This window comes from Oncorhynchus mykiss, chromosome 8 (genome assembly GCF_013265735.2).
Source record: "Oncorhynchus mykiss isolate Arlee chromosome 8, USDA_OmykA_1.1, whole genome shotgun sequence".
In the NCBI taxonomy this organism is placed as follows: domain Eukaryota; kingdom Metazoa; phylum Chordata; class Actinopteri; order Salmoniformes; family Salmonidae; genus Oncorhynchus; species Oncorhynchus mykiss.
The window spans coordinates 74,861,577-74,888,625 of NC_048572.1; the positions used below are offsets into that span (position 1 = coordinate 74,861,577).

At 44.7% G+C, this 27,049-nt stretch overlaps 1 protein-coding gene across 7 annotated transcripts; it reads right to left on the reverse strand.

Annotated features, from left to right (window-relative positions):
- Positions 1-64: 64 nt before the first annotated feature.
- Positions 65-26,425, reverse strand: LOC110530602 (apoptotic chromatin condensation inducer in the nucleus). Of its 7 annotated transcripts, none has more exons than XM_036986241.1 (19): positions 26,238-26,425; positions 25,237-25,302; positions 24,864-24,975; positions 24,620-24,681; positions 23,358-24,422; positions 21,012-23,324; positions 18,522-18,677; positions 18,333-18,415; positions 13,601-13,660; positions 10,828-10,885; positions 5,264-5,309; positions 4,952-5,088; positions 4,662-4,805; positions 4,242-4,431; positions 2,231-2,484; positions 1,868-1,975; positions 1,489-1,777; positions 1,304-1,404; positions 65-1,140 (listed from the first exon to the last, which is right to left on the reverse strand). In XM_036986241.1, the coding sequence occupies exons 1-19, from the start codon at positions 26,373-26,375 to the stop codon at positions 832-834; spliced, it is 5,691 nt and encodes a 1,896-aa protein (XP_036842136.1). In that variant the 5' UTR covers positions 26,376-26,425; the 3' UTR covers positions 65-831. The 7 variants fall into 7 exon arrangements, with proteins under 7 accessions (XP_036842136.1, XP_036842138.1, XP_036842135.1 ...); XM_036986243.1 differs by having other exon boundaries at positions 21,012-22,832; positions 22,896-24,422; XM_036986240.1 differs by having other exon boundaries at positions 21,012-23,349; positions 23,383-24,422; positions 26,238-26,424.
- Positions 26,426-27,049: the final 624 nt, after the last annotated feature.

Sequence of the window (27,049 nt, forward strand, 5' to 3'; positions counted from 1 at the left end):
ATCTGAATAATTATGGGCATCTCCAACTGACAGAAGTTCGCTCTTGCAGAAAACAAGCGCAAAAGCTTTTTCAAACTTATTTTATTTGTACATTCACAGGAGTAAACAAAAAAGAAAAGCTTTAATAATGATTTAAAAACCTACTAAAACCATTTGTGTGGAGTTTTAATATGCACCCCTTCTCCAGCCTGCGTTGACCGTACAGGGAGAACTATTGGATGAGCAGAAAGAAGCATTTAGAAGATGAAAACACAGACCAGAGGAGCATGTCATTTCTACTATCTTGCAGATAATAGTCTCATCCCTCAAACTAAACAAAGACAGAGGGGACAGAACACTGCACAACCACGTCAGTCCTCCCTAGGACACAAGGCTGAGCACAGTGGACTGGGACAACATGCAGCAATGATGAAGCACCCCACAGAAACCAGTCGTGGAACACACACACATACAACTGGTGAAGGCCAAAAACCAGTGTGTGTGTATGCATAGAACTCAACGTAAAGCACTTACATATGGGGGGGGGGGGGGGGGGGGGGGGGGGTTGCCTTACTGTCAATCTCACAAGAATATAATAAAACAAAAAAAGAAAACAGTCAGGCAAAATGAAATAAAATCTAAACTTTCATAATGGAGCAAGACAGATAGCAGCCTGGGGGAAAACATTGCTAAACCATGGTCCCTATCTGTGTCGGTGTGTGTTTAAAAAAAGTGACAGATAGTGACAACATCTGTTGGTCTACTGTAGGGTCTTATATTGTAACAAAGTAAATGTAGTGAGGGGAAATGGAGGGGGTTATTTTAAGACAGTTCCAGCCACACCAATTCCCTCTAGCGTCGTCTGTCATGATGTGGGGGGTCACTGTGGCTGCGGGAGCGTCTGCCCCCCCCTGTACTGCTGCCCCCAGGTCTGCGGTAACAGTCTTCTCTGTGTTTGTCACTCTCTCCATCTCTTCCCCCATCTCTCTCTCGCTCTCTGTACCGCTCCCCCTCGCCTCTTTCTCCAAATGCGGCACTCGCGGCTTTCATCCTTTCTTTGCGATCTTCCTCCCTTTTCTTCTCCACCTCCTCTTGCTGCTCCTTCCTCCTCTTCTCTCTCTCCTTCATCCGCTCTTGTCGAGCTGTCTCCTTCTGTGAAAACTGGCCACAAAGAGACAGAACATGGGAGAACGTCAGAGATGTGCACTGTGAACAATTTAAATCAATACTTTCAACAAATGTAAGGAAGGACATGTAGACCCTATATCAATCACAAATGAATCTATAATCTTGTTCAGATAGTTGTGTTGTGTGTATAACTGACCTGCTCTTCTGTGAGGGGGAGCCAGTATATACAAGGGGCTGCTTTGGTTTTCTTGAACAGTTCATCCAGCAGTTTGACAGGAGGTTCATCTGCAGCTTTCTCTGAAGAAACACAAAGAGTAAACATACAGTTGACACAACAGGGCACAGATCGAAACACCCATTTTTCCATCACCAACTCGTCACCTTTCTTGTCCATCTTCCTCTCCTTGCGTTTCCTCTCTCTGGAGCGGGATCGTCTGGGGACCGCTTCCTCTCCAGGTTTTTCTGGACCAAAGTCCCGGACCTTGTCCCTGTCCCACTCCCTCTCAGCCCGGGTCCTCTCCCTGTGCTCCATCTCACGCTCTCGCTCCGCCCACTGTTCCCGTTTGGGCAGGAGAGGGGGCAGGGCCGCCACCCGACCAGGCACCGCCGCAGCCCCCCGTTCACCCTCCCCAGCCCTCTCAGGGGGAGGCAGGCCTCTGTGGAAATCCAGCTACAGAGGAAGGGGAGCGTTACCATAACGATATGGGAACGATATCCATCAGCAGGTAGGGCAAAACCACGAGAACGCAGATAGTCTTACCTCCTCCTGCTGAATGAAGTCCAAATTGAGGAACTTGGGGTTGCTTTGAGGCCATTTCACCCCATGCAGGGCTGCACGAGTGGCAATTGACTCCTCTGCACTGGAGTACTGGAAGAAAAAGGAGAGCAAGACAGGACATCCATGAGGAACAGTGTGGCTTGCCTTAGATAAGAAAGAATAGGGAGATGTAGGTGATGTTCTGGGCTGCACCTCAAATGACACCCTCGTCCCCCCTATAGTCAAATGCACTAGCTTTGACCACAGCCTCCGACGGATGATAACAAGAAGTGTACTATACGGAGAGTAGGATATCGGTTGAGACACAGCCCTGGATTCAGGATGATGGCTAACAGACAGACGTACTGTGACGTAGCAGTGAGATTTGATCTTGTCGATCCAGAAACCGTCCTCGTGCACGGTGCCGGTCCTACCGAGCAGCTCCTTCAGCTGGCTCAGGGTGAACGGACGAACCAGGTTGGACACGTGGACGATGTTGGACACTTTGCCTCGTGGAGGAGAGGGCTGCTTGGCCGTGCGGACAGGGTCAACTATGGTGATGGACACGCCAGACTTCTGCTGGCTGATGGAGCGACGGATCAATGTGTCACTGGGGGTCACTGAGGAGAGGAAAAGATAGAGATACATCAACCTGACCTCACTCAACATACAGTGCCTTGCGAAAGTATTCGGCCCCCTTGAACTTTGCGACCTTTTGCCACATTTCAGGCTTCAAACATAAAGATATAAAACTGTATTTTTTTGTGAAGAATCAACAACAAGTGGGACACAATCATTAAGTGGAACAACATTTATTGGATATTTCAAACTTTTTTAACAAATCAAAAACTGAAAAATTGGGCGTGCAAAATTATTCGGCCCCCTTAAGTTAATACTTTGTAGCGCCACCTTTTGCTGCGATTACAGCTGTAAGTCGCTTGGGGTATGTCTCTATCAGTTTTGCACATCGAGAGACTGACATTTTTTCCCATTCCTCCTTGCAAAACAGCTCGAGCTCAGTGAGGTTGGATGGAGAGCATTTGTGAACAGCAGTTTTCAGTTCTTTCCACAGATTCTCGATTGGATTCAGGTCTGGACTTTGACTTGGCTATTCTAACACCTGGATATGTTTATTTTTGAACCATTCCATTGTAGATTTTGCTTTATGTTTTGGATCATTGTCTTGTTGGAAGACAAATCTCCGTCCCAGTCTCAGGTCTTTTGCAGACTCCATCAGGTTTTCTTCCAGAATGGTCCTGTATTTGGCTCCATCCATCTTCCCATCAATTTTAACCATCTTCCCTGTCCCTGCTGAAGAAAAGCAGGCCCAAACCATGATGCTGCCACCACCATGTTTGACAGTGGGGATGGTGTGTTCAGCTGTGTTGCTTTTACGCCAAACATAACGTTTTGCATTGTTGCCAAAAAGTTCAATTTTGGTTTCATCTGACCAGAGCACCTTCTTCCACATGTTTGGTGTGTCTCCCAGGTGGCTTGTGGCAAACTTTAAACAACACTTTTTATGGATATCTTTAAGAAATGGCTTTCTTCTTGCTACTCTTCCATAAAGGCCAGATTTGTGCAATATACGACTGATTGTTGTCCTATGGACAGAGTCTCCCACCTCAGCTGTAGATCTCTGCAGTTCATCCAGAGTGATCATGGGCCTCTTGGCTGCATCTCTGATCAGTCTTCTCCTTGTATGAGCTGAAAGTTTAGAGGGACGGCCAGGTCTTGGTAGATTTGCAGTGGTCTGATACTCCTTCCATTTCAATATTATCGCTTGCACAGTGCTCCTTGGGATGTTTAAAGCTTGGGAAATATTTTTGTATCCAAATCCGGCTTTAAAACTTCACAACAGTATCTCGGACCTGCCTGGTGTGTTCCTTGTTCTTCATGATGCTCTCTGCGCTTTTAACGGACCTCTGAGATTATCACAGTGCAGGTGCATTTATACGGAGACTTGATTACACACAGGTGGATTGTATTTATCATCATTAGTCATTTAGGTCAACATTGGATCATTCAGAGATCCTCACTGAACTTCTGGAGAGAGTTTGCTGCACTGAAAGTAAAGGGGCTGAATAATTTTGCACACCCAATTTTTCAGTTTTTGATTTGTTAAAAAAGTTTGAAATATCCAATAAATGTCGTTCCACTTCATGATTGTGTCCCACTTGTTGTTGATTCTTCACAAAAAAATAAAGTTTTATATCTTTATGTTTGAAGCCTGAAATGTGGCAAAAGGTCGCAAAGTTCAAGGGGGCCGAATACTTTCGCAAGGCACTGTATCAAAGGGTAGAATCTAGCCCAGGGTTAGAGGTTTTGATCTGATAAGAAAATTAAGTTCATCTTCAATTTTGGATCAATCTATCACCTGTTTTCATCTCCATGTCATGGCTGGGGGGAGAGGGACATTGTGTCTCCATGGAGTCTCTCTGGAATGAGCCATCCATCTTCTCCTCTCTGTCTCCTTTAACCTCCCTTCCATCCTCTCGGTCTTCCTCCTCGTGTTCACTCCTCTTGGACTCCTTCTGTCCATTCTCCTGGGTCACTGACGGGACCACCTACATTACAGGTGGGTGGGGAAGAGGCGGCACACACGTTTTAATATGACATTCACAAATGCTAATAGCTTTGGATTAATAAAGGATGTTAGCTGTTATAGTAAATCCTACTGAATGCATCTTTATTAATGAGTGCAGAAAAACCAATTTCCAGTAATACATTCCTACAACTTGAAACTAGATAAAATGTACAGTCCACAGACCAGGTGAAGTTAAAGTTGAACTCTGACCTGTGTGACTGTGCGTCTGATCTTGAGGTCCTGCTCACCCCGCTCCCTGCCCTCCTCCTCCACCCCAGAGAGGTGATCCTCCCCTGGGTGCAGATCCACCACCATCTCCTGGCCTGGACACAGTCTGATGTCTGGGATCAGAGACTGGGGAAAAACAGAATCAACAGATTAGGGGTGGGAGAAAGAAGCATCAAGACTCTGATAGTAAAAAGTTTGATAGTATTCATTCTGAGGTGTTTTAGATAAGTAATATGTACAAGAGTATTTTTTGCAGTGTACTGATGCTATACCTTCAGAGAGTCTGTGGTGATGCTCATGGATGATTTCTTGGTTGTGACTGCAGTGCTGGATCCCCATCGCCTCTTCCTCCCAGCCCCAGACTCTGTTTCGCCCTCTGCAGTGACAGCACCTGGAGAGGCCTTGCTGCCTGGAAGACATAGGGGAATTTAACCATGGCCAAACGCACAATCGCAAGCACACACACACACACATTTATAACTGGCGCTCACTCACACATATGCAAACTAAACAAAAACCCAAGACTACCTACTGGGCTGAAAAAAACAAAACAGGCATGAGCGTTTAGAGGGAGGTATACTCACTGCTAAGGGAGATCCTACGGGCTGTGAATGCTTTTGGTGTCACACGCTGAAACAAAAAGAAATAAACACACCCCAAAGTAGAGAGGGGAAAAGGTGAGAGGTAGAGATGAAGAGGTGCATGGACAGATTGAAGGGAAGACAGGACAAGAGAAAGTGGGTGGGTGAATAAGGGAAGAGAAACTAGATGAGACTGCAGGTCACTTTCCACCTCAACATAGCCAGACTATGATTAGCACCAGAGTCATATAGACTCACTATATATGTCTCTCAATGGCACACTGTAGTTTATATATATGCTTGGTCTCAAAACAGTGCGTATGACTTTAAGATAATGACTGAAGCCCCAAATGTGTTTATTATTGGTGTAGAATGGTGTTAGGGGAGCCGAAGTCTCACACACACAGAAAGACATAGTAGCCTGATGACAATACTGCAGTTTAAATTAATTTCGTTGCAATAGAACATCGGAATGGTGTAGCTGGTAAACCAAGAGGCTGCCAGGATTACTGAGTCATAAAACAAGACTATGAAATATTGGGTGGTTTATAACCATTTTTCATTTCAAACTGCAGTAGCAATAAATATGTAAATGAATCCATTTGGATTTGACAATTATGTCAGAATCAATTCCCCCATTTTAGGGTAAGAGGAGGGAGTCAACAAACTATGCATTTTCTAAATATAGTTTTTTGGTAAATAATAACATTGAGAAAATGACTACTTATTCCCTGGTACCACTGACACCTGATGCTTACTGGGATGGATATGGCCCAATCTTGACTGCATGTACTGTATGTAGGCAACAAGGGTCCAATCAAAGGAGGTTGTCAAGTTTGGGTGGAAATCTGACAGCTGGTTGGCAGGCAGCATGGGCTCTGTAGTTCAGTGGTGGCGGGGCTTGAGTGGCTTTTGAAAAGGTTTGAGTCCAGTCCTTAAGAGGTCAGATATCAGTCCTTTCAGATCTTTGTCGTGCCTTTCTGTTGTGACTGTCCAACTGAGGTTCAATGGAGATGGGACAAGGATAATCAATAATTAACAAGAGTCACTCCAAACACTAGAAGGGGCGTAAGCAGACACCCTCTTCCTCCGGGGCATCAGGAGACAGTGTTGAGTGACAGGTAGCAGCAGAAAAAGGGATCAAATTGGCAAGTCCCTTTTTCAACCAACAACTAGACATTTGGTTGTGAGTCCAAAGAAATGCTGAAGACCATTGAGAAAGTTAACAAATGTCCAAGATCATGTCTTTGAAAAACAGCCATGAAGAGAGGCCCCAAGTTGTCCTCGTGAGAGATTAATTTGGATCCCATTCTGAACAGTTGGAGAACAAAATCCCAAAATGTCCTTTCTCAGAGAAACCACTTAGTCCAGAACAAATATCGACCAGTTAAACTGTCCATTGAGCAAAACATTCAGGTGTAGATGGTGAGAAGAAAAATGTACTGAAGTGACCCCATGAGAAGACATCTACAGGCCTGTCGTTGAAGGGTTTGAAACAGTCTATTGAGTGTCTGCCTCTTCATCTCCACTCTGACCCCTCTGTGTGGTGAGATTGTATGTGGCCATACAGGTGTGTATGAACCAGTTGAGCCAGGTGTTGGTGACAGACAGACGAGATCAGTCATCCCAAATCCTCAGCCCATTAGTCCAATCAAGCGCCATTTCCGCGGCAACGTGGCTTTTGTTGCCACAGCTGTCCCACTGCAGTGCCATCTCCGGGGCAACGTGGTTTTTGTTGCCACAGCTGTCCCACTGCAGTGCACTCGGGGGCCTATCTGTGGTATACCCAGGGCTCTTGGGGACATTGGAACAGGTGCAGCAGTAGTGGCAGAAGTAGTATGCAGGTACCATTATGGGCAATGGAAGAGGCATGAGCACCTTTATAACAAAGCAATCAATGGGGTTTTAAACATCAGCCACAGTAAGAGCATATCCCCTGCTGGTTCTGTCTGAGAGAGCATCAGCAAAGGTTAAGAAAAATACAGAGCTAAGTAAAAAAAATAACAAAATAAACACCTTGCTAATTAAACCTCTTTAAAAAAATGTTTGTTTTTTTAAAGAGGGGGCAATGTCACTGAATGAGTATCTTAACACTACAAAAAAAACACTTAACTTTCATTTAGATATATATACATACATACATACATACATACATACATACATACATACAGTGGAGCAAAAAAGTATTTAGTCAGCCACCAATTGTGCAAGTTCTCCCACTTAAAAAGATGAGAGGCCTGTAATTTTCATCATAGGTACACTTCAACTATGACAGACAAAATGAGAAAAAAAAAATCCAGAAAATCACATTGTAGGATTTTTAATAAATTTATTTGCAAATTATGGTGGAAAATAAGTATTTGGTCACCTATAAACAAGCAAGATTTCTGGCTCTCACAGACCTGTAACTTCTTCTTTAAGAGGCTCCTCTTTCCTCCACTCGTTACCTGTATTAATGGCACCTGTTTGAACTTGTTATCAGTATAAAATACACCTGTCCACAACCTCAAACAGTCACACTCCAAACTCCACTATGGCCAAGACCAAAGAGCTGTCAAAGGACACCAGAAACAAAATTGTAGACCTGCACCAGGCTGGGAAGACTGAATCTGCAATAGGTAAGCAGCTTGGTTTGAAGAAATCAACTGTGGGAGCAATTATTAGGAAATGGAAGACATACAAGACCACTGATAATCTCCCTCGATCTGGGGCTCCACGCAAGATCTCACCCCGTGGGGTCAAAATGATCACAAGAACGGTGAGCAAAAATCCCAGAACCACACGGGGGGACCTAGTGAATGACCTGCAGAGAGCTGGGACCAAAGTAACAAAGCCTACCATCAGTAACACACTACGCTGCCAGGGACTCAAATCCTGCAGTGCCAGACGTGTCCCCCTGCTTAAGCCAGTACATGTCCAGGCCCGTCTGAAGTTTGCTAGAGAGCATTTGGATGATCCAGAAGAAGATTGGGAGAATGTCATATGGTCAGATGAAACCAAAATATAACTTTTTGGTCAAAACTCAACTCGTCGTGTTTGGAGGACAAAGAATGCTGAGTTGCATCCAAAGAACACCATACTTACTGTGAAGCATGGGGGTGGAAACATCATGCTTTGGGGCTGTTTTTCTGCAAAGGGACCAGGACGACTGATCCGTGTAAAGGAAAGAATGAATGGGGCCATGTATCGTGAGATTTTGAGTGAAAACCTCCTTCCATCAGCAAGGGCATTGAAGATGAAACGTGGCTGGGTCTTTCAGCATGACAATGATCCCGAACACACCGCCCGGGCAACGAAGGAGTGGCTTCGTAAGAAGCATTTCAAGGTCCTGGAGTGGCCTAGCCGGTCAATAACAAAAGTTTTCCACCATAATTTGCAAATAAATTAATAAAAAATCCTACAATGTGATTTTCTGGATTTTTTCCCCCTCATTTTGTCTGTCATAGTTGAAGTGTACCTAATTACAGGCCTCTCATCTTTTTAAGTGGAAGAACTTGCACAATTATATATGTGTGTAATATATATATATATATATATAAAAAACACACATATAACAATATCTCATTTTCTTTTTGCTTAAATCCCCCAGTCCCATTATAGGCAATTAAGTGCTTTTAGGTCATGAAAAATGCTAAGTGATGAGATGTGTGTGTGTGTGTGTGTGTGTGTGTGTGTGTGTGTGTGTGTGTGTGTGTGTGTGTGTGTGTGTGTGTGTGTGTGTGTGTGTGTGTATATATATATATATATATATATATATATATATATATATAGCTCAAATTAGGAAGCAACACTGATTGACAATACATTTCAGATGCTGTTGTGCAAATGGAATAGAAAAACAGGTAGAAATTATAGGCAATTAGCAAGACACCCCCAATAAAGGAGTGGTTTTGCAGGTGGGGACCACAGACCACTTCTCAGTTCCTATGCTTCCTGGCTGATGTTTTGGTCACTTTTGAATGCTGGCGGTGCTTTCACTCTAGTGGTAGCATGAGACGGAGTCTACAGCCCACACAAGTGGCTCAGGTAGTGCAGCTCATCCAGGATGGCACATCAATGCGAGCAGTGGCAAGGTTTGCTGCGTCTGTCAGCATAGTGTCAAGAGCAGACAGGCCAGTACATCAGGAGACGTGGAGGCGGCGGTAGGAGGGCAACAACCCAGCAGCAAGACCGCTACCGCCGCCTTTGTGCAAGGAGGAGCACTGCCAGAACCCTGCAAAATGACCTCCAGCAGGCCACAAATGTGCATGTGTCTGCTCAAACGGTCAGAAACAGAATCCATGAAGGTGGTATGAGGGCCCGACGTCCACAGGTGGGGGTTGTGCTTACAGCCCAACACCGTGCAGGACGTTTGGCATTTGCCAGAGAACACCAAGATTGGCAAATTCGCCACTGGCGCCCTGTGCTCTTCACAGATGAAAGCAGGTTCACACTGAGCACATGTGACAGACGTGACAGTCTGGAGACGCCGTGGAGAATGTTCTGCTGCCTGCAACATCCTCCAGCATGACCGGTTTGGCGGTGGGTCAGTCATGGTGTGGGGTGGCATTTGTTTGAGGGGCCGCACAGCCCTCTGTGCTCGCCAGAGGTAGCCTGACTGCCATTAGGTACCGAGATGAGATCCTCAGACCCCTTGTGAGACCATGTGCTGGTGCGGTTGGCCCTGGGTTCCTCCTAATGCAAGACAATGCTAGATCTCATGTGGCTGGAGTGTGTCAGCAGTTCCTGCAAGAGGAAGGCATTGATGCTTTGGACTGGCCCGCCCGTTCCCCAGACCTGAATCCAATTGAGCACATCTGGGACATCATGTCTCGCTCCATCCACCAACGCCACATTGCACCACAGACTGTCCAGGAGTTGGTGGATGCTTTAGTCCAAGGAGGAGATCCCTCAGGAGACCATCCGCCACCTCATCAGGAGCATGCCCAGGCGTTGTAGGGAGGTCATACAGGCACGTGGAGGCCAAACACACTACTGAGCCTCATTTTGACTTGTTTTAAGGACATTACAGCAAAGTTGGATCAGCCTGTAGTGTGGTTTTCCACTTTAATTTTGAGTGCGACTCCAAATCCAGACCTCCATGGGTTGATAAATTTGATTTCCATTGATAATTTGTGTGATTTTGTTGTCAGCACATTCAACTATGTAAAGAAAAAAATATTTAATAAGAATATTTCATTCATTCAGATTTAGGATGTGTTATTTTAGTGTTCCCTTTATTTTTTTGAGCAGTGTGTGTGTGTGTGTACGTACGTACGTACATACATACATAAAAAAATACATATATACATAAAAAAAATACATACATAAAAACATACATACATACATACATACACACACACACACACACAGGACAGGGGGATTTAAGCAAAAAGAAAACGAGAGGTACGCTCAATAGTACCACCTAAAACTATGACCAAAAACAAACACCTCATCTCCAATTCCTCACTGATATGGTTCATTTTGATGGCTGACAACTGGAGTGATGCCTCCTCACTCGTTGGCCAGCGACAGTCTGAGCCCTCTTTTCAGAGTCATGAAATCCCAGTGTTCCTCAGTAGCCTTACCTCCTCACTGCTCTCAGGAGCCTTCTTAGGCTTAGCCATGGCAGCCTCATTCACCTCCCTATGGAGAGAATGAAAATGAGTGATGACAAGATGAAAGGTTAATGAGACAAGAGGATTGGGGGGGAGGGGGGGGGGGGGGTTCTAGTTCATGGCAAAAAGGTATTCAGAAGAAAAAAAAAAATGCAATATGGGGATAGGATGTACAAGCAATATGGTAGTGTCCTGTCCCAAAAATAATGACCTGCATAACAGGGTGCTCCATGCAGAGACAAGAAGAGCTGCAATATCTGGTGCAACTACTCCATATCACCAAATAAGGCGGGAATCCCTCATCTGCACATTTGCTTTTTTAGCATTTACTTCCACAAGAGAACAAGCCTCATTGATGAAATATTAGGTGTTTGTTTTGCGCTAAATTGCTTGCTCTATTAGAATGTAATCATGCTTCTGTAAAAAATGAACTTGATGTATGAAATGAGGTCTGCTAACAAAATAGACAATAGATAAAAATGTGTATGCTTATGACTGCCATTCACGCATTCTCTTTCCAATTCATGCAGAGTCTGCAGTCACTTTGAAAAGCAAGGCCCGTTGGAATATCCTATTCAAGCGCAATCCCTTTTCACTTGGTTCATTCATTAATTCCATCCAGGAGCGGCACAGTACAATGAGAGCGGTGACTGAACGCCCCCATACATCTCCCGTCCACCCACCCACACACCATCATTCAACAGGAGGACTCTTGTGCTTCGCATTAAGAATCTGACAGCGCAACATTTACCGCTACAAAATTGCAATGGGTTCTAAAAGAGCTGGACGAGAAACAATGTCGCTACAATGCAACACTGCAAACTGGGTGTTGCTTTAAAATCCAAGCACCACGACGAACAATCTCTTCTCTTCCTACCTTATGCTTAACGGCTTTTAATCCCCCCGGACAGCATTTTTACTAAACCTGGTAGAGAGCCAAATATCTCAGCCCGATTAAATCATACAAGGAGACACGCTTTGCAATGAATTAGGCTGCTGGCCGATGCAATGCGTTGTCATCGGTTACAACCAAACCATACACGCAGCACAGCCATATTGAATTGAGTGAAAAATGAGACAGGAAAAAGGACCCTCATTTTCTCAGTCACACCGGTTTCCAGGCAGTCGCATTAAACGCCTGAAAGTAATTGTATTAACCTGCGATTCTTCCGTTGACAACACATTTAATAATAGGGGGTCAAGCACCGCATGTTTTAATGGTATTGTTATTTTCCTGCCGTTTGGTCTACAAATAGAGATGATAAAACTTGCGAGGTTGACACTTGTATTCTCTGGTATTTTTCAGATTGGCTTTATGGAGTTAAGTGTTTGGAATAGCAAACGTAATAAGCAGTATTCTGAATAGACTGCACACAAAAGTTAGCTATATTTTTTATTAAGATCATAATTTTATGTGGAGCATTGGTGGTCTGAAAATGAATTTGAATAAACTGGGTCAAATTGGAAACCTGCAGCTACTAGACAGTTATCACCCTATTTCAAATAATTTTACTTGGCTTGCTTGAATGATGAGCCAAGCAGACAATAACCAACATGACCTTGAGTTTGTGGCAATGTTCCTTCTAAACTGCGGGTGAGCTCGCAGTAGCGCCGAGACTGCTGCAAGCAGAGTGCAGAAGAAATAACAGTCCATGGAGAGAAGCACAAGATACAATTTAACTCAACTTCCTAGTTTCCCCAGTTAGTTAACACTATCAACTTTTTCCCCTTTTCTGTGGCAATTGTGATCGAATCAATACAATATTAGCCACTTTCGATGCAACATAGCAAAACTATGCAAAAGATTTTGTTGTAGCGAGAACGCATCAGAGTAGGATTGTATTGCCCAGGACTCAGCCCGTACTCTACACAGACCGGTGCGGCATAACCAATCAGAGCTGCAGTAGGCCTATATGCAAATAGATCTGTGCAATTTAGTTTGAAATAGACTTTTTACAGCTGTGGTCGTCAGTAGATGCGCTTGTTTTGAGAACAAAGCAAGAGCTGCATGTAGCCATGTGTGCACATTTTGTTCATATTCTTTGCTAGTTAGTGAGTTATTAGCCCGGTTATAGATCATTTGTAGTCAGCAATAGGGGAGTGATTGATTCCTACAAGAGCACAAAGAGTACATTTGTAGACATATTTGAAAAGCAAGTCAAGAAAATAGTTTTTTTTTTGATCAAAAGGGGCAGTGTTGCATTAGCCTATAGCCAGAGGGTAGCATAATTTGTCTGATTGTCTAACAATAGTATGGAAATAATAATGCATTTTATTTGTAAAGTGGTTTCTTGCATCAACCACATCATTTTCAGTCGACGCCTTGTCTGAAGGACAAGTGGATAAACAGGTTAATATCAAGCCCTGCGTGTTTCCCCCCCCAAAAGTCTCATGGAATGTAGGCCTACAATGAACACCACACATTGGCTGCTACTGTAGGCTGAAAGATAGCTGTTCTATTTCCATGTTAAAAGGTTATGGGATGCACCATATATAGGTATCGGCCGATATTATCTAAAAATGCCAGTATCAGCCAATGTCTAGTTTAACGGCAATGTGCAAAACCGATTTATATAACGTTACATGACGTAATGTCACCAGGTAAAATTATACAACACAGCATTCCTACCCTAGCCTACAATGTCTGCTGTGTGGATCAAGCAGTCATTTGAAAGAGTAAGAACATTTCAGCGAGACAACTCAAAGTCAAATCCATTAAAGCCAATATAATGGAATTCATTACCCTTGACATTCAACCGTTCTCTGTCGTGGGTGATGCTGGTTTTCGCCGACTGGTCGAGCACTGATACACACAAAAAAGTTTATTATTTTTCAGATGTTTCCCTACCGGAGTTACACAGTAATAGCATCACTGCTATTAGCTTCACGACATACATACTATGGAACACCATTTGGGTCTTTGCGTGTCAAAAAAAAAGCTGTACAAAAAAAGCAAACACCAGCCACGGACGATGTGTTTACAATACCGCGTTGGTAATAAAGCATCATTTGTTCGACTGCAACTTCTGGGGTAGCTAGCTTTAGCTTGGTACCTAGCTAGCACCAATACAACCAGCCTGAAAACAATGACCAGTAGAAACTGCAGTCATTTTCATTATTCTCAGCAATGATTTCAAATCAAATTGTATTTGTCACATACACATCGTTAGCAGATGTTAATGCGAGTGTAGCGAAATGCTTCTAGTGCCGACAATGCAGTAATAACCAACAAGTAGTCTAATCTAACAATTTCACAACAACTACCAACAACTACACAAGTGTAAAGGGATGAAGAATATGTACATAAAGCTATATGAATGAGTGATGGTACAGAACGGCATTGGCAAGATGTATCGCGCACAGTACATATATTTTTTTCTTTATTTAACTAGGCAAGTCAGTTAAGAACCAATTCTTATTTTCAATGACGACCCTGAGCAGGTCAACTGCCTGGGGCAGAACGACAGAACGGCAGAACTGTCAGCTCGGGGGTTTGAACTTCCAGTTACTTCCAGTTACTAGTCCAACGCTCTAACCACTAGGCTACCCTGCCGGGTATGTAAACATATATAAGTGGCATTGTTTAAAGTGGCTAGTGATACATGTATTACAGAAAGATGGCAAGATGCAGAAGATGTAAACATTATATTAAATTATATAAATATAGATATATTAAACATTATATTAAGTGGCATTGTTTAAAGTGGCTAGTGATACATTTTTTACATACATTTTTCCATTATTAAAGTGGCTGGAGTTGAGTCAGTATGTTGGCAGCAGCCACTCAATGTTAGTGGTGGCTGTTTAACAGTCTGATGGCCTTGAGATAGAAGCTATTTTTCAGTCTCTCGGTCCCTGCTCTGATGCACCTGTACTGAGCTCGCCTTCTGGATGATAGCGGGGTGAACAGGAAGTGGCTCGGGTGGTTGTTGTCCTTGATGATCTTTATGGCCTTCCTGTGACATCGGGTGGTGTAGGTGTCCTGGAGGGCAGGTAGTTTGCCCCCCCCGGTGATGCGTTGTGCAGACCTCACTACCCTCTGGAAAGCCTTACGGTTGTGGGTGGAGCAGTTGCCGTACCAGGCGGTGATACAGCCCGACAGAATGCTCTCGATTGTGCATCTGTAAAAGTTTGAGTGCTTTTGGTGACAAGCCAAATTTATTCAGCCTCCTGAGGTTCAAGAGGCGCTGCTGCGCCTTCTTCACCACACTGTCTGTGTGGGTGGACCAATTCAGTTTGTCCGTGATGTGTACGCCGAGGAACTTAAAACTTACTACCCTCTCCACTACTGTCCCGTTGATGTGGATAGGGGGGTGTTCCCTCTGCTGTTTCCTGAAGTCCACGATCATCTCCTTTGTTTTGTTGACGTTGAGTGTGAGGTTATTTTCCTGACACCACACTCAGAATGCCCTCACCTCCTCCCTGTAAGCCGTCTCGTCGTTGTTGGTAATCAAGCCTACCACTGTAGTGTCGTCTGCAAACTTGATGATTGAGTTGGAGGCGTGCATGGCCACGCAGTCGTAGGTGAACAGGGAGTACAGGAGAGGGCTCAGAACACACCCTTATGGGGCCCCAGTGTTGAGGATCAGCGGGGTGGAGATGTTGTTACCTACCCTCACCACTTGGGGGCAGCCCGTCAGGAAGTCCAGTACCCAGTTGCACAGGTCGGGGTCGAGACCCAGGGTCTCGAGCTTGATGACGAGTTTGGAGGGTACTATGGTGCTAAATGCTGAGCTGTAGTCGATGAACAGCCTTCTCACATAGGTATTCCTCTTGTCCAGATGGGTTAGGGCAGTGTGCAGTGTGGTTGCGATTGCGTCGTCTGTGGACCTATTTGGGCGGTAAGCAAATTGGAGTGGGTCTAGGGTGTCAGGTAGGGTGGAGGTGATATGGTCCTTGACTAGTCTCTCAAAGCACTTTATGATGAGGGAAGTGAGTGCTACGGGGCAGTAGTCGTTTAGCTCAGTTACCATAGCTTTCTTGGGAACAGGAACAATGGTGGCCCTCTTGAAGCATGTGGGAACAGCAGACTGGGATAAGGACTGATTGAATATGTCCGTAAACACACCAGCCAGCTGGTCTGCGCATGCTCCGAGGACGCGGCTGAGGATGCCGTCTGGGCATGCAGCCTTGCGAGGTTTAACACATTTAAATGTTTTACTCACGTTGGCTGCAGTGAAGGAGAGTCCGCAGGGTTTGGATGCGGGCCGTGTCAGTGGCACTGTATTGTCCTCAAAGCGAGCAAAGAAGTTGTTTAGTCTGTCTGTGAGCAAGACATCCTGGTCCACAACAGAGCTGATTTTTTTTTTTTGCAATCCGTGATTGACTGTAGACCCTGCCACATACCTCGTGTCTGAGCAGTTGATTTGCAACTCTACTTTGTGTCTATACTGACGCTTAGCTTGTTTGATTGCCTTGCGGAGGGAATAGCTACACTGTTTGTATTCGGTCATGTTTCCGGTCACCTTGCCCTGGTTAAAAGCAGTGGTTCACACTTTCAGTTTCGCGCGAATGCTGCCATCAATCCACGGTTTCTGGTTTGGGAATGTTTTAATAGTTGCTGTGGGTACGACATCGCCGATGCACTTGCTAATAAACTCGCTCACCGAATCAGCGTATTCGTCAATGTTGTTGTTTGACGCAATGCGGAACATATCCCAATCCACGTGATCTAAGCAATCTTGAAGCATGGAATCAGATTGGTCGTTGAACAGACCTAGGAATCCTTGTGAGTAAGTATTAGTATTAGCTAGGTTGCCACTTGAATTGATTGCCTATTGAGTTGATTTCCTATTGAAATTGAATTTCAGTTCATGAAAATAAATAGCTATCCTGCAACTTAACCCCGTTGCCCAAAGCTAACATTATAAGCAGCCAGCTAGCTTCATCTGGCTAGTGAGGCTCGACCAGAACAGGTTGTGTTGTAAAGCTAGCTACAATAAGGATTAGGCACAATAGTGGAATTTGAGGTTTGCCTTCAAAATAAAAGCATGTCATTGACAGTGAAGCAAATAGAATTATGCTATACTTTTATTTTGAAGGCTAACTGCAAAGTCCACTACTGTGGCTAATCCTTATTGTGACAAGCTTCACAGATGGATCTGACCACCATAAATCAAATAATATAACGGTCTTCTAAATTAGGGTTATTTTAGATGATGACACCTAGCTATATAGTTAGCTAGCGAACTATAGCCACTGAAACAGATGTTGTTTTGCTATGTTTTTGGGGAAGAACATTGTTTGCATCCATGAGCTAGCTAGCTTTTTATGACCAGCACTGTAGGTGCACGAGACACCTTTACCAGCATCATAGCATACATATCAATGAATCGTGGTGACGTATGAAATTCTAGTGCTAGTGTAACCAATGTGTAATAACTACCTAAAAAAAATGTATGAACGCGTTAAATATTTTTGTGAAGTGCAATCATATTCAGGTCCTGATTGGTCAAATAGTGTTATTTGATGCATGTCTTTTTTTGACACGCAAAGACCCAAACGGCGTCCCATAGAAATCCTGGTTGAGAATGAAACGGCTGAACAACGAAACAGCACAGCAAGTAAGTGAAAGAAATAGGTTTTGATGATGTTTTACTGATAATGGGGACATAAGTAAATGGAAACAATAACTTTTTGGTCAGTGTGGTGTGTGTGTAACCTTTATTTAACTAGGCAAGTCAGTTAAGAACAAATTCTTATTTACAATGACGGCCTACCCCGGCCAAACCTGGACGACGCTGGGCCAATTGTGCGCCACTCTATGGGACTCCCAATCACGGCCAGATGTGATACAGCCTGGATTCGAATCAGGGACTGTAGTGACGCCTCTTGCACTGAGATGCAGTGACTTAGACCGATGTGTCCATTTGTGTGTGTTAACTATTTAAACTGTACTAAAAAGCTTAAAAGGCCGCAAAAATGGTCAATATCAGGATCAGCTTTTTTTGTCAAGGAAAATATCACGTCGGTATCGGCCAAAAATATAATAATGATGCATCACTCAAGGCAAGGGATGGTTACTTTGAAGAATCTCAAATCTAAATTACATTTGTTTATCACTTTTTTGGTTACTACATGATACTACTAACCCTAACCCATATGTGTTATTTCATAGTTGTTATGTCTTCACTGTATACACTGCTCAAAAAAATAAAGGGAACACTAAAATAACACATCCTAGATCTGAATGAATGAAATATTCTTATTAAATACTTTTTTCTTTACATAGTTGAAAGTGCTGACAACAAAATCACACAAAAATGATCAATGGAAATCACAACAGCATGTGAAATTTATTGTCAATCAGTGTTGCTTCCTAAGTGGAGTTTGATTTCACAGAAGTGTGATTGACTTGAAGTTACATTGTGTTGTTTAAGTGTTCCCTTTATTTTTTTGAGCAGTTATATATATAATGAGGTGTGTCCAAACTTTTGACTGCTACTGTGTCTTTTGCACCAATTCTATGAACTCACCTTGTAGTGTCTGTCTTTACCTCCTCTCCCTCGCTGTCCTTCTGCCCATTGTCTTCTCCTGCATGTATTCCAAGGAATGGTTTCTGATGGTCATGAAGAGGGTGGTGTCAGAGGAGAAGAACCATAAAATAAAAGATATTTAGGAGATTTGTAGAGAATAAAGAGACTACAGGTTGAATCTCTGCTGACCTTCCTGTGTCTGGCTCCATCAATGTTTACGTCCTCTTCCTCCTCCCCAGATACTTGCTTTTTATGCTGTGGGGCTTTTGGGGCCTCAGTTGGATCGTCAGGTTGACTAACCGTTTCCGTATCCTGGGATATGGTGTTTGTCTGAGGTTTCTCAGGCTAAGGGATAGCGAGAACAAGTAAATGAATTGTATATTGTGCAGAATATCAAGACATGAGCAGCTGAGTCACAGTTGTAAGTATACATCTGTCATTTAGGCAACTTATGGTTAAAATAAGAACGATGGGTGTTTGTGTTATGCCATCACTACGTCTCGGCTTGTCTTTTTTTTTTTTACCCCTTTTTCTCCCCAATTTTGTGCTATTGAGTAAGCAATGCAAAGACAGAAAACAGTACATGACAATGGACTTGATCATCTTTTAATATTTCATCATTGTTTTGCTGCAAGTTGTTTCATGTTTATTGTGTGATTTACAAGTACATCATGTAGGCTTAAAGAGTCCAGCAAGAGCACACCTAGACCTATACCATGTACTTATATACACACGCACACAGAAAACCCCTTTGCCTCTATCTGTTACTACTAGAGCGAAACATGTTATTCATAAATCAGAAGCATTCCTGAAACATCGAACATCTGGATTTGATCACTTCGACAAGGTTACTTTGAACATGAATGAAATAACAGCTTCTAATCTCCAATGACCATTGATTGTCACTGCTTGGGTGGTCTTCAGTCTACAGTGCCTTGCGAAAGTGTTCGGCCCCCTTTAACTTTTCAACCTTTTGCCACATTTCAGGCTTCAAACATAAAGATATAAAACTGTATTTTTTTTGTGAAGAATCAACAACAAGTGGGACACAATCATGAAGTGGAACGACATTTATTGGATATTTCAAACTTTTTTAACAAATCAAAAACTGAAAAATTGGGCGTGCAAAATGATTCCCTTTACTTTCAGTGCAGCAAACTCTCTCCAGAAGTTCAGTGAGGATCTCTGAATGATCCAATGTTGACCTAAATGACTAATGATGATAAATACAATCCACCTGTGTGTAATCAAGTCTCCGTATAAATGCACCTGCACTGTGATAGTCTCAGAGGTCCGTTAAAAGCGCAGAGAGCATCATGAAGAACAAGGAACACACCAGGCAGGTCCGAGATACTGTTGTGAAGAAGTTTAAAGCCGGATTTGGATACAAAAATATTTCCAAGCTTTAAACATCCCAAGGAGCACTGTGCAAGCGATAATATTGAAATGGAAGGAGTATCAGACCACTGCAAATCTACCAAGACCTGGCCGTCCCTCTAAACTTTCAGCTCATACAAGGAGAAGACTGATCAGAGATGCAGCCAAGAGGCCCATGATCACTCTGGATGAACTGCAGAGATCTACAGCTGAGGTGGGAGACTCTGTCCATAGGACAACAATCAGTCGTATATTGCACAAATCTGGCCTTTATGGAAGAGTGGCAAGAAGAAAGCCATTTCTTAAAGATATCCATAAAAAGTGTCGTTTAAAGTTTGCCACAAGCCACCTGGGAGACACACCAAACATGTGGAAGAAGGTGCTCTGGTCAGATGAAACCAAAATTGAACTTTTTGGTAACAATGCAAAACGTTATGTTTGGCGTAAAAGCAACACAGCTGAACACACCATCCCCACTGTCAAACATGGTGGTGGCAGCATCATGGTTTGGGCCTGCTTTTCTTAAGCAGGGACAGGGAAGATGGTTAAAATTGATGGGAAGATGGATGGAGCCAAATACAGGACCATTCTGGAAGAAAACCTGATGGAGTCTGCAAAAGACCTGAGACTGGGACGGAGATTTGTCTTCCAACAGGACAATGATCCAAAACATAAAGCAACATCTACAATGGAATGGTTCAAAAATAAACATATCCAGGTGTTAGAATGGCCAAGTCAAAGTCCAGACCTGAATCCAATTGAGAATCTGTGGAAAGAACTGAAAACTGCTGTTCACAAATGCTCTCCATCCAACCTCACTGAGCTCGAGCTGTTTTGCAAGGAGGAATGGGAAAAAATGTCAGTCTCTCGATGTGCAAAACTGAGAGACATACCCCAAGCGACTTACAGCTGTAATCGCAGCAAAAGGTGGCGCTACAAAGTATTAACTTAAGGGGACTGAATAATTTTGCACGCCCAATTTTTCAGTTTTTGATTTGTTAAAAAAGTTTGAAATATCCAATAAATGTCGTTCCACTTCATGATTGTGTCCCACTTGTTGTTGATTCTTCACAAAAAATACAGTTTTATATCTTTATGTTTGAAGCCTGAAATGTGGCAAAAGGTCGCAAAGTTCAAGGGGGCCGAATACTTTCGCAAGGCCCTGACAAAATGAAAAACAAAAACAATCTAAAGAAAATCCAAGTACTAGGCTACATGGTTAATGAACATTACTATTCTCATATTGCTGTTGGATCATCATTTCATTGATTGAGAGAGAAAGAACACATATAGACCACTCACCTTTCTACCACTGGGAGTGGTGTGTGTTTTCCCCTGGGACGATGATGAACTAGACGAACCTGAGGACGACGACCCTGAGTCAGAATCTGAGGAGTCATTCGACGAGGAAGACCGTCTTCCCAGCTTTTCTTCTTTCTTTTGACTTCTCTCCCTTCCTTTTTCTACCTTGCCTTCCACTGGTTGGGGTGAGGGAGGTAGCACAGCTCCCGCTGGACCTGAGGGGGCGTTTGCTTCTCTGGCCATCTCTCCCACCGCCTGTTTGTCTGTCTCCTCTCTATGTGCTTGGACATGCTCCTCTGAGACCAGGCTCTTACCCTTTTCTTCTTCAGGACTCTTGCCCAGTGTGGCAATCACTGGGGTCTCCCTCTCTGGCCCTGTCGTCCCCGACGTGTCTGCTCCAGAAACAGGGACCCCCTGACTTGCAGGCTTCTTTGGTGCTGTTTGCCAAGCAGAAGGCTGGGCCCCCTGCTGAGTACCTTCCTGCTCTGGTTCCCCAGGTTTGCTGGGGGACTGGAGAGCTAAGGACTGAGGATGGGGGCTTTCAGAGAATGTACGGGGCCTCTTGATGACCCCGGATGCAGAAGACTGGGATAGAACTATGGGGTCCCTCAAGAAACGGAACTTCTTGAAGGAGGACTGGGGTGACAGAGACGTTGCTAGAGATTGTGACAGGGGCGTACCAGATTCAGCTGGCCGGTTGTCTCTTAATGCTTTTTGGGGTAGGGATGGCACTTTGGGCTCCCCACCCTCCTCTGTTGCCGCCATCTTACCTGCTCCTGTGGAGAGGGGAGGAGTAGGCAGGGGGGTAAGACCAAACTCACAACTACGCTTCCATGGAGGAAGATGACAATCCCTCTCCTCTTTCTCTCTCTGCGAGGACTTCTGTTCCAAAGCTCTCTCCCTCTCCTCTTTCTCTCTCTGCAAGGCCTTCTGTTCCAAAGCTCTCTCCCTCTCCACTTTCTCTCTGTGCAAGGCCTTCTCCTGTTCCAAAGCTCTCTCCTTCTCCTCTTTCTCTCTGTGCAAGGCCTTCTCCTGTTCCAAAGCTCTCTCCTTCTCCTCTTTCTCTCTCTGCAAGGCCTTCTCCTGTTCCAAAGCTCTCTCCCTCTCCTCTTTCTCTCTGTGCAAGGCCTTCTCCTGTTCCAAAGCTCTCTCCCTCGCCTCCCTCTCTCTGTGCAAGGCCTTCTCCTGTTCCAAAGCTCTCTCCCTCGCCTCCCTCTCTCTGTGCAAGGCCTTCTCCTGTTCCAAAGCTCTCTCCCTCGCCTCCTTCTCTCTCTGCAAGGCCTTCTCCTGTTCCAAAGCTCTCTCCCTCTCCTCTTTTTCTCTCTGTAGGACCTTCTCCTGTTCTAAGGCTCTCTCCCTCTCCTCTCTTTCTTTCTCCATGGTTCTTTCTTTCTCAAGGGCTTTCTTCCTTTCGATTCTTTCTTGCTCCAAAGCCCTCACCTTCTCCTCCCTCTCTTTCTCCTTCATCTCCCGTTCCAAAGCTTTCTGCCGCTCTAGCTCCAAAACCTTTACCCTCTCCATACGCTCTAGCTCCAAAACCTTTACCCTCTCCATACGCTCTAGCACCAAAGCCTTCTCCTCCTCCCTCTCTCTCTCCAAAACCTTTACCCTCTCCATACGCTCTCTCTCCAAAACCTTTACCCTCTCCATACGCTCTAGCACCAAAGCCTTCTCCTGCTCCCTCTCTCTCTCCAAAGCCTTCTCCTCCTCCCTCTCTCTCTCCAAAACCTTTACCCTCTCCATACGCTCTAGCACCAAAGCCTTCTCCTGCTCCCTCTCTCTCTCCAAAGCCTTCTCCTGCTCCCTCTCTCTCTCTAAAACCTTTACCCTCTCCATACGCTCTAGCACCAAAGCCTTCTCCTGCTCCCTCTCTCTCTCCAAAACCTTTACCCTCTCCATACGCTCTAGCACCAAAGCCTTCTCCTGCTCCCTCTCTCTCTCCAAAGCCTTCTCCTCCTCCCTCTCTCTCTCCAAAGCCTTTTCCTTCCTCTCTCTCTCCAAAGCCTTTTCCTTCCTCTCGCTCTCCAAAGCCTTTTCCTTCCTCTCGCTCTCCAAAGCCTTTTCCTTCCTCTCGCTCTCCAAAGCCTTCTCCTCCCTCTCCAAAGCTTTCTCCTTCTCTCTCTCCTGCTCCAAAGCTCGCTCTCGTTCCATGGCTCTCTGCTTTTCTAATTGCATAGCTTTCTCTCGCTCTTCCCTCTCTTTTGCCAAAGCTTTCTCTCTTTCCTCCTCTTCTCGTTCAAGAGCTTGCGCCCTCTCTCGCGCCAAAGCCCGCTCCTTCCTTTCTTGCTCCAAAGCTTTCTCTCGCTCCAAAGCCTTCTCCCTCTCCTTCCGCTCTCGCGACAAAGCTTTCTCTCTCTCCTTCCTCTCTCGCTCCAAAGCCCTTTCCCTCTCTTGCTCCACAGCATGCTGTTGCTCAAATACTCTCTGCCTCTCCAGGCTTTCCTGCTCCACGGCACCAAGTCGCTCTTGCTCAGGGGATTTTTCTCTTTCACTCTCTGCCTGCAGGTCCTTTTCCTTGTTGTTTTCTTGCGGCCATGCAGCATCTCTCTCTTCCATAATAGTGGGCCTAAGCACACTCACAGGAACTTCACTGTGGGGGAGATGGCCTCCAAGAGCTCCCTGGTTTGTTACTGGAACCAGTCTGGGGAAGGGCAAACTGGCTGCAGCATTGGTTGTGTGGGTGATGGCAGACACTGTGCCCTCTTGAGGACCTCTACCAGAAGACATTGTTGCAGTTGCAGCATTGTTGTCCTGCCTCTCTGCATCCCCACGCCCATGCCACCCAACTCCAGAGAAAGCCCCCTCTGATGCCATTTTGCGTGCCAGCAGGGTCAGTGGGCCAGGCTTGCGCTCTGTTTTGCTTTGTGGATCTGGGCTGCTACTACAACTGCCACTGCTAGAGGAGCCAGAGCTGGAGGTACTGGAAGTACGCTGCCTAGCTGGGGGCTCACCTGGACTAGGGGGGCTTTGTTTAGGGGTATCAGGCAGTGGGAATGATAACTCTGGGGGAGGGGAGGGAGGAGGGGTAGGCTGTCGAAGCTGCGGAGACAATAGGGGGGGAATGTGCTGTGGGTGTTGGCGGGATCCTCCAGACCTTGCTCTTGCTAGTTGGCCTCTTGGTGGCTCTCCTAGATTCCTCCTCCTGGCACCGCTATCCCAGTCCTCATCAGCGCCGTCATCATCACTATCTGCTGGGACTTGACTAGAGGTTGGGACTCTCTCTGGTCTCTGCTCGTCAACAGCTACACGCACAGCCAGAGAGGCAACAGCAGCAGAGGTAGGGGCAGGTGGAGGAGACACATGGCCGTCTCTGGACATGTGCCCCTCTCCCTCTCTTGCTGGGCCTGCTAGTCCCTTTCCCTCTGAGAGGCCAAAAAGTTTGCGCTGGTCAACCAACACGGGTGCGACATCCTGATGAGGTCAGAAAGAGAGTTGAGATCGAGTATGTAGCAGGACTATGCCAGAGTTTCTCCCATGCAAGCAATTATTCAAGCCTAGATTAAAGTGCATGTAAGATCAGGTCAATCATGCAAGATTCTCATACATGCAAGTTGTACAACAAGAGACTTAAAAACTTGAAAGAATACAGTGATTAGTCTGCAAAAAACCTGGTCTGGGGCAGCACAGGCAGCGCTGTTATTGTCCTGTGTGTGGTCCTCTTTGTCTGTATCTGGAAAAACATAGTAATGATATGTAAGAGGGGAAAGTACCCTCAGCAAGAAATGAGTCAGCTGATCTGATTTGATACACAAACAAAGCTCTCTCAGTAAAGGCATGGAGCGGTCATGTAAACTACTCGAGCATAAACCCAAAGCCAATATTTACAGGTGAGGGGGGGCACTGCCAACTTACCATCATCTTCAACTGCTTCCCGGGCCTCTCTCTCCAGACGCTGCCTCAAGAGCTCCTGCTGTTTTGCCAAATACTGCTTTATGAAGCTGTTCTGGCTCATCTCTTCACCAATCTGAAATACACAAGACAAACAGAGACTAATAAAATCCTTGCCGATAACCATCCTCTTGAAGAAGTAATCAGAGAAACTGCCAAATATCTACAAGGAGACAATTTAATTATGTTATGGTTCAATCTAAAAAAAAACTACAAAAATAAGGAAGAAAGTCACACTATACATACTCCCAACAATTTAATGGGTAAACCTAACCAATGTTATTCTTCATGGTGCTAAAACATGATCCTTGCTATGCAACATCTTGATAGGTCTCACCTGAGAGTTTGGCTGCAGTCCTATGTGATGGTGTGAGGTTCTCTGGAGGTTCTCCAGCATGAGAGCCTGTCAAACATAAGAAGGAATTATGACAAACAGTAAACAACCGTTAACTCCCTAAATAATTAGTAATTGTTGTATTGCATCTGATAATCATGTTGTTGAGCTTGCTCCACGATGTGCTCAGAGGAAAGCACACGCGGCAGGCACAGGCATGTGTGAACCAGTATCTGGGCCGAGGAGGACACGATGAATATCATCCTTCTCTGCCCAGATACTGGTTCAACTGACATGGAACACTTCAGCAAAACATCAAAGTCAAGATCAACGTCTCATAGTCGTAGAAGAAGCGTAGATTTATATTGGCCATACAACCCGTAACTAGTTAGTAGGCATTATAATATATTTAAAAACTACTTGTTTGTTAGATGCATCTCACGCTACTTGCAATCCAGTTGGATGGCTAACATCACATCTTCTAATTATACATTCAAGCAAGAATTCGTAGAGGATCCGAGGCCCAAAACCAAATAACATGTACTTATTATTATTCATTATTTTGTTTACTACGCTTCCCAAAAGCTTACTAGGTTAAAGTACAGTAAATAGAATATTACTTTGCAGGCTCGTCCACGTTGTATAACCTCCCCCCCAACTCGTGCACATCAACAAAGCGCAGACTTTGCCGCGGTCGATAAAACTAGTTATCACCAGCAATAGTTAGCTATCAGACGTGTCTCATATGAACAACACACGTCCATTTAAACTTCGGTTAACAAGTTATTCATCAAACGAGCCATAAAATGTTTTACAACATAGCACAAAGCTTCCAGCGACGAAAAAACATCAACACCACATAAAGTAAACAGCACACACATTTTTATTCTCAAACTAGGCAAGCACTCCGGCCTGCAAGACAAGCATCCGCCAGTCTACTATCCAACACCGAGGGTTTAGTGACTGCAGGTTATAAATTGTCTCTGACCCTTAACGAAACGTACCCCTTTGAGTCTCTTAACGAGAGTATTTTTCTGTCCGCTTTTAGGAAGTCCGCGCTCCTCTAAAGCAGCTTTCAAATCCGCCACGCGAAGTGATTGTAGCGGCCTCCCGTCCAGTTTAACGTCTTCGAGGTCCGCCATTTTCCCTTTCCACTCGTTCGCGTCAGCAACGCCTTCCTTCAACCAACGTCAGAGTAGACAACTTCTGGCAGAAGTGTAAACTGAATGTCATTCTTAGATTTTATTAAAATAGGATACATACATTGGATGGTGGATTGTTATCTACACACGCTATTCACTGTGAATTTGCAGAAATAACATACCTAAACTTTATTTTGAAATGGTAATTTCCTACATTATGTTATTTGTGCCGACAGGGGGTACTCTTTCACGTGTCCAAATCATCTTTGGGTCATGTCAAATGAGAAGGGGACCCATAATTATCTTTGGCCTGACCGCCGCCGTGTCTAGAGAAACCAGAGAGAAAGAGAAAGAGAGAGACCCAACTCAGCGGAAAATCTGTCTCCCTCCAGCAGGTGCCAATTTTTCATTGTTTCGCACACCAAGCAAGGATTTTTTTGTATGGAGATCACCGAGTTTGAGTTTTTACCCGACAAAGTCATGTTAGGATATATATCTGTTATCCTGTTAACTTTTGTGCCGAATCCACTGCAGTGTTTATGGTCATGTTGCAGGAGTGTGTAGGAGGGTGATTCCAAGATGTGGGAATTGTGCAGGGGAGCATGGGACTGAGTATGCTGTAGTTTTGGTGGATAAAATTGTGTCACCTATAGGGATCCTCATGTTGCTGGGGA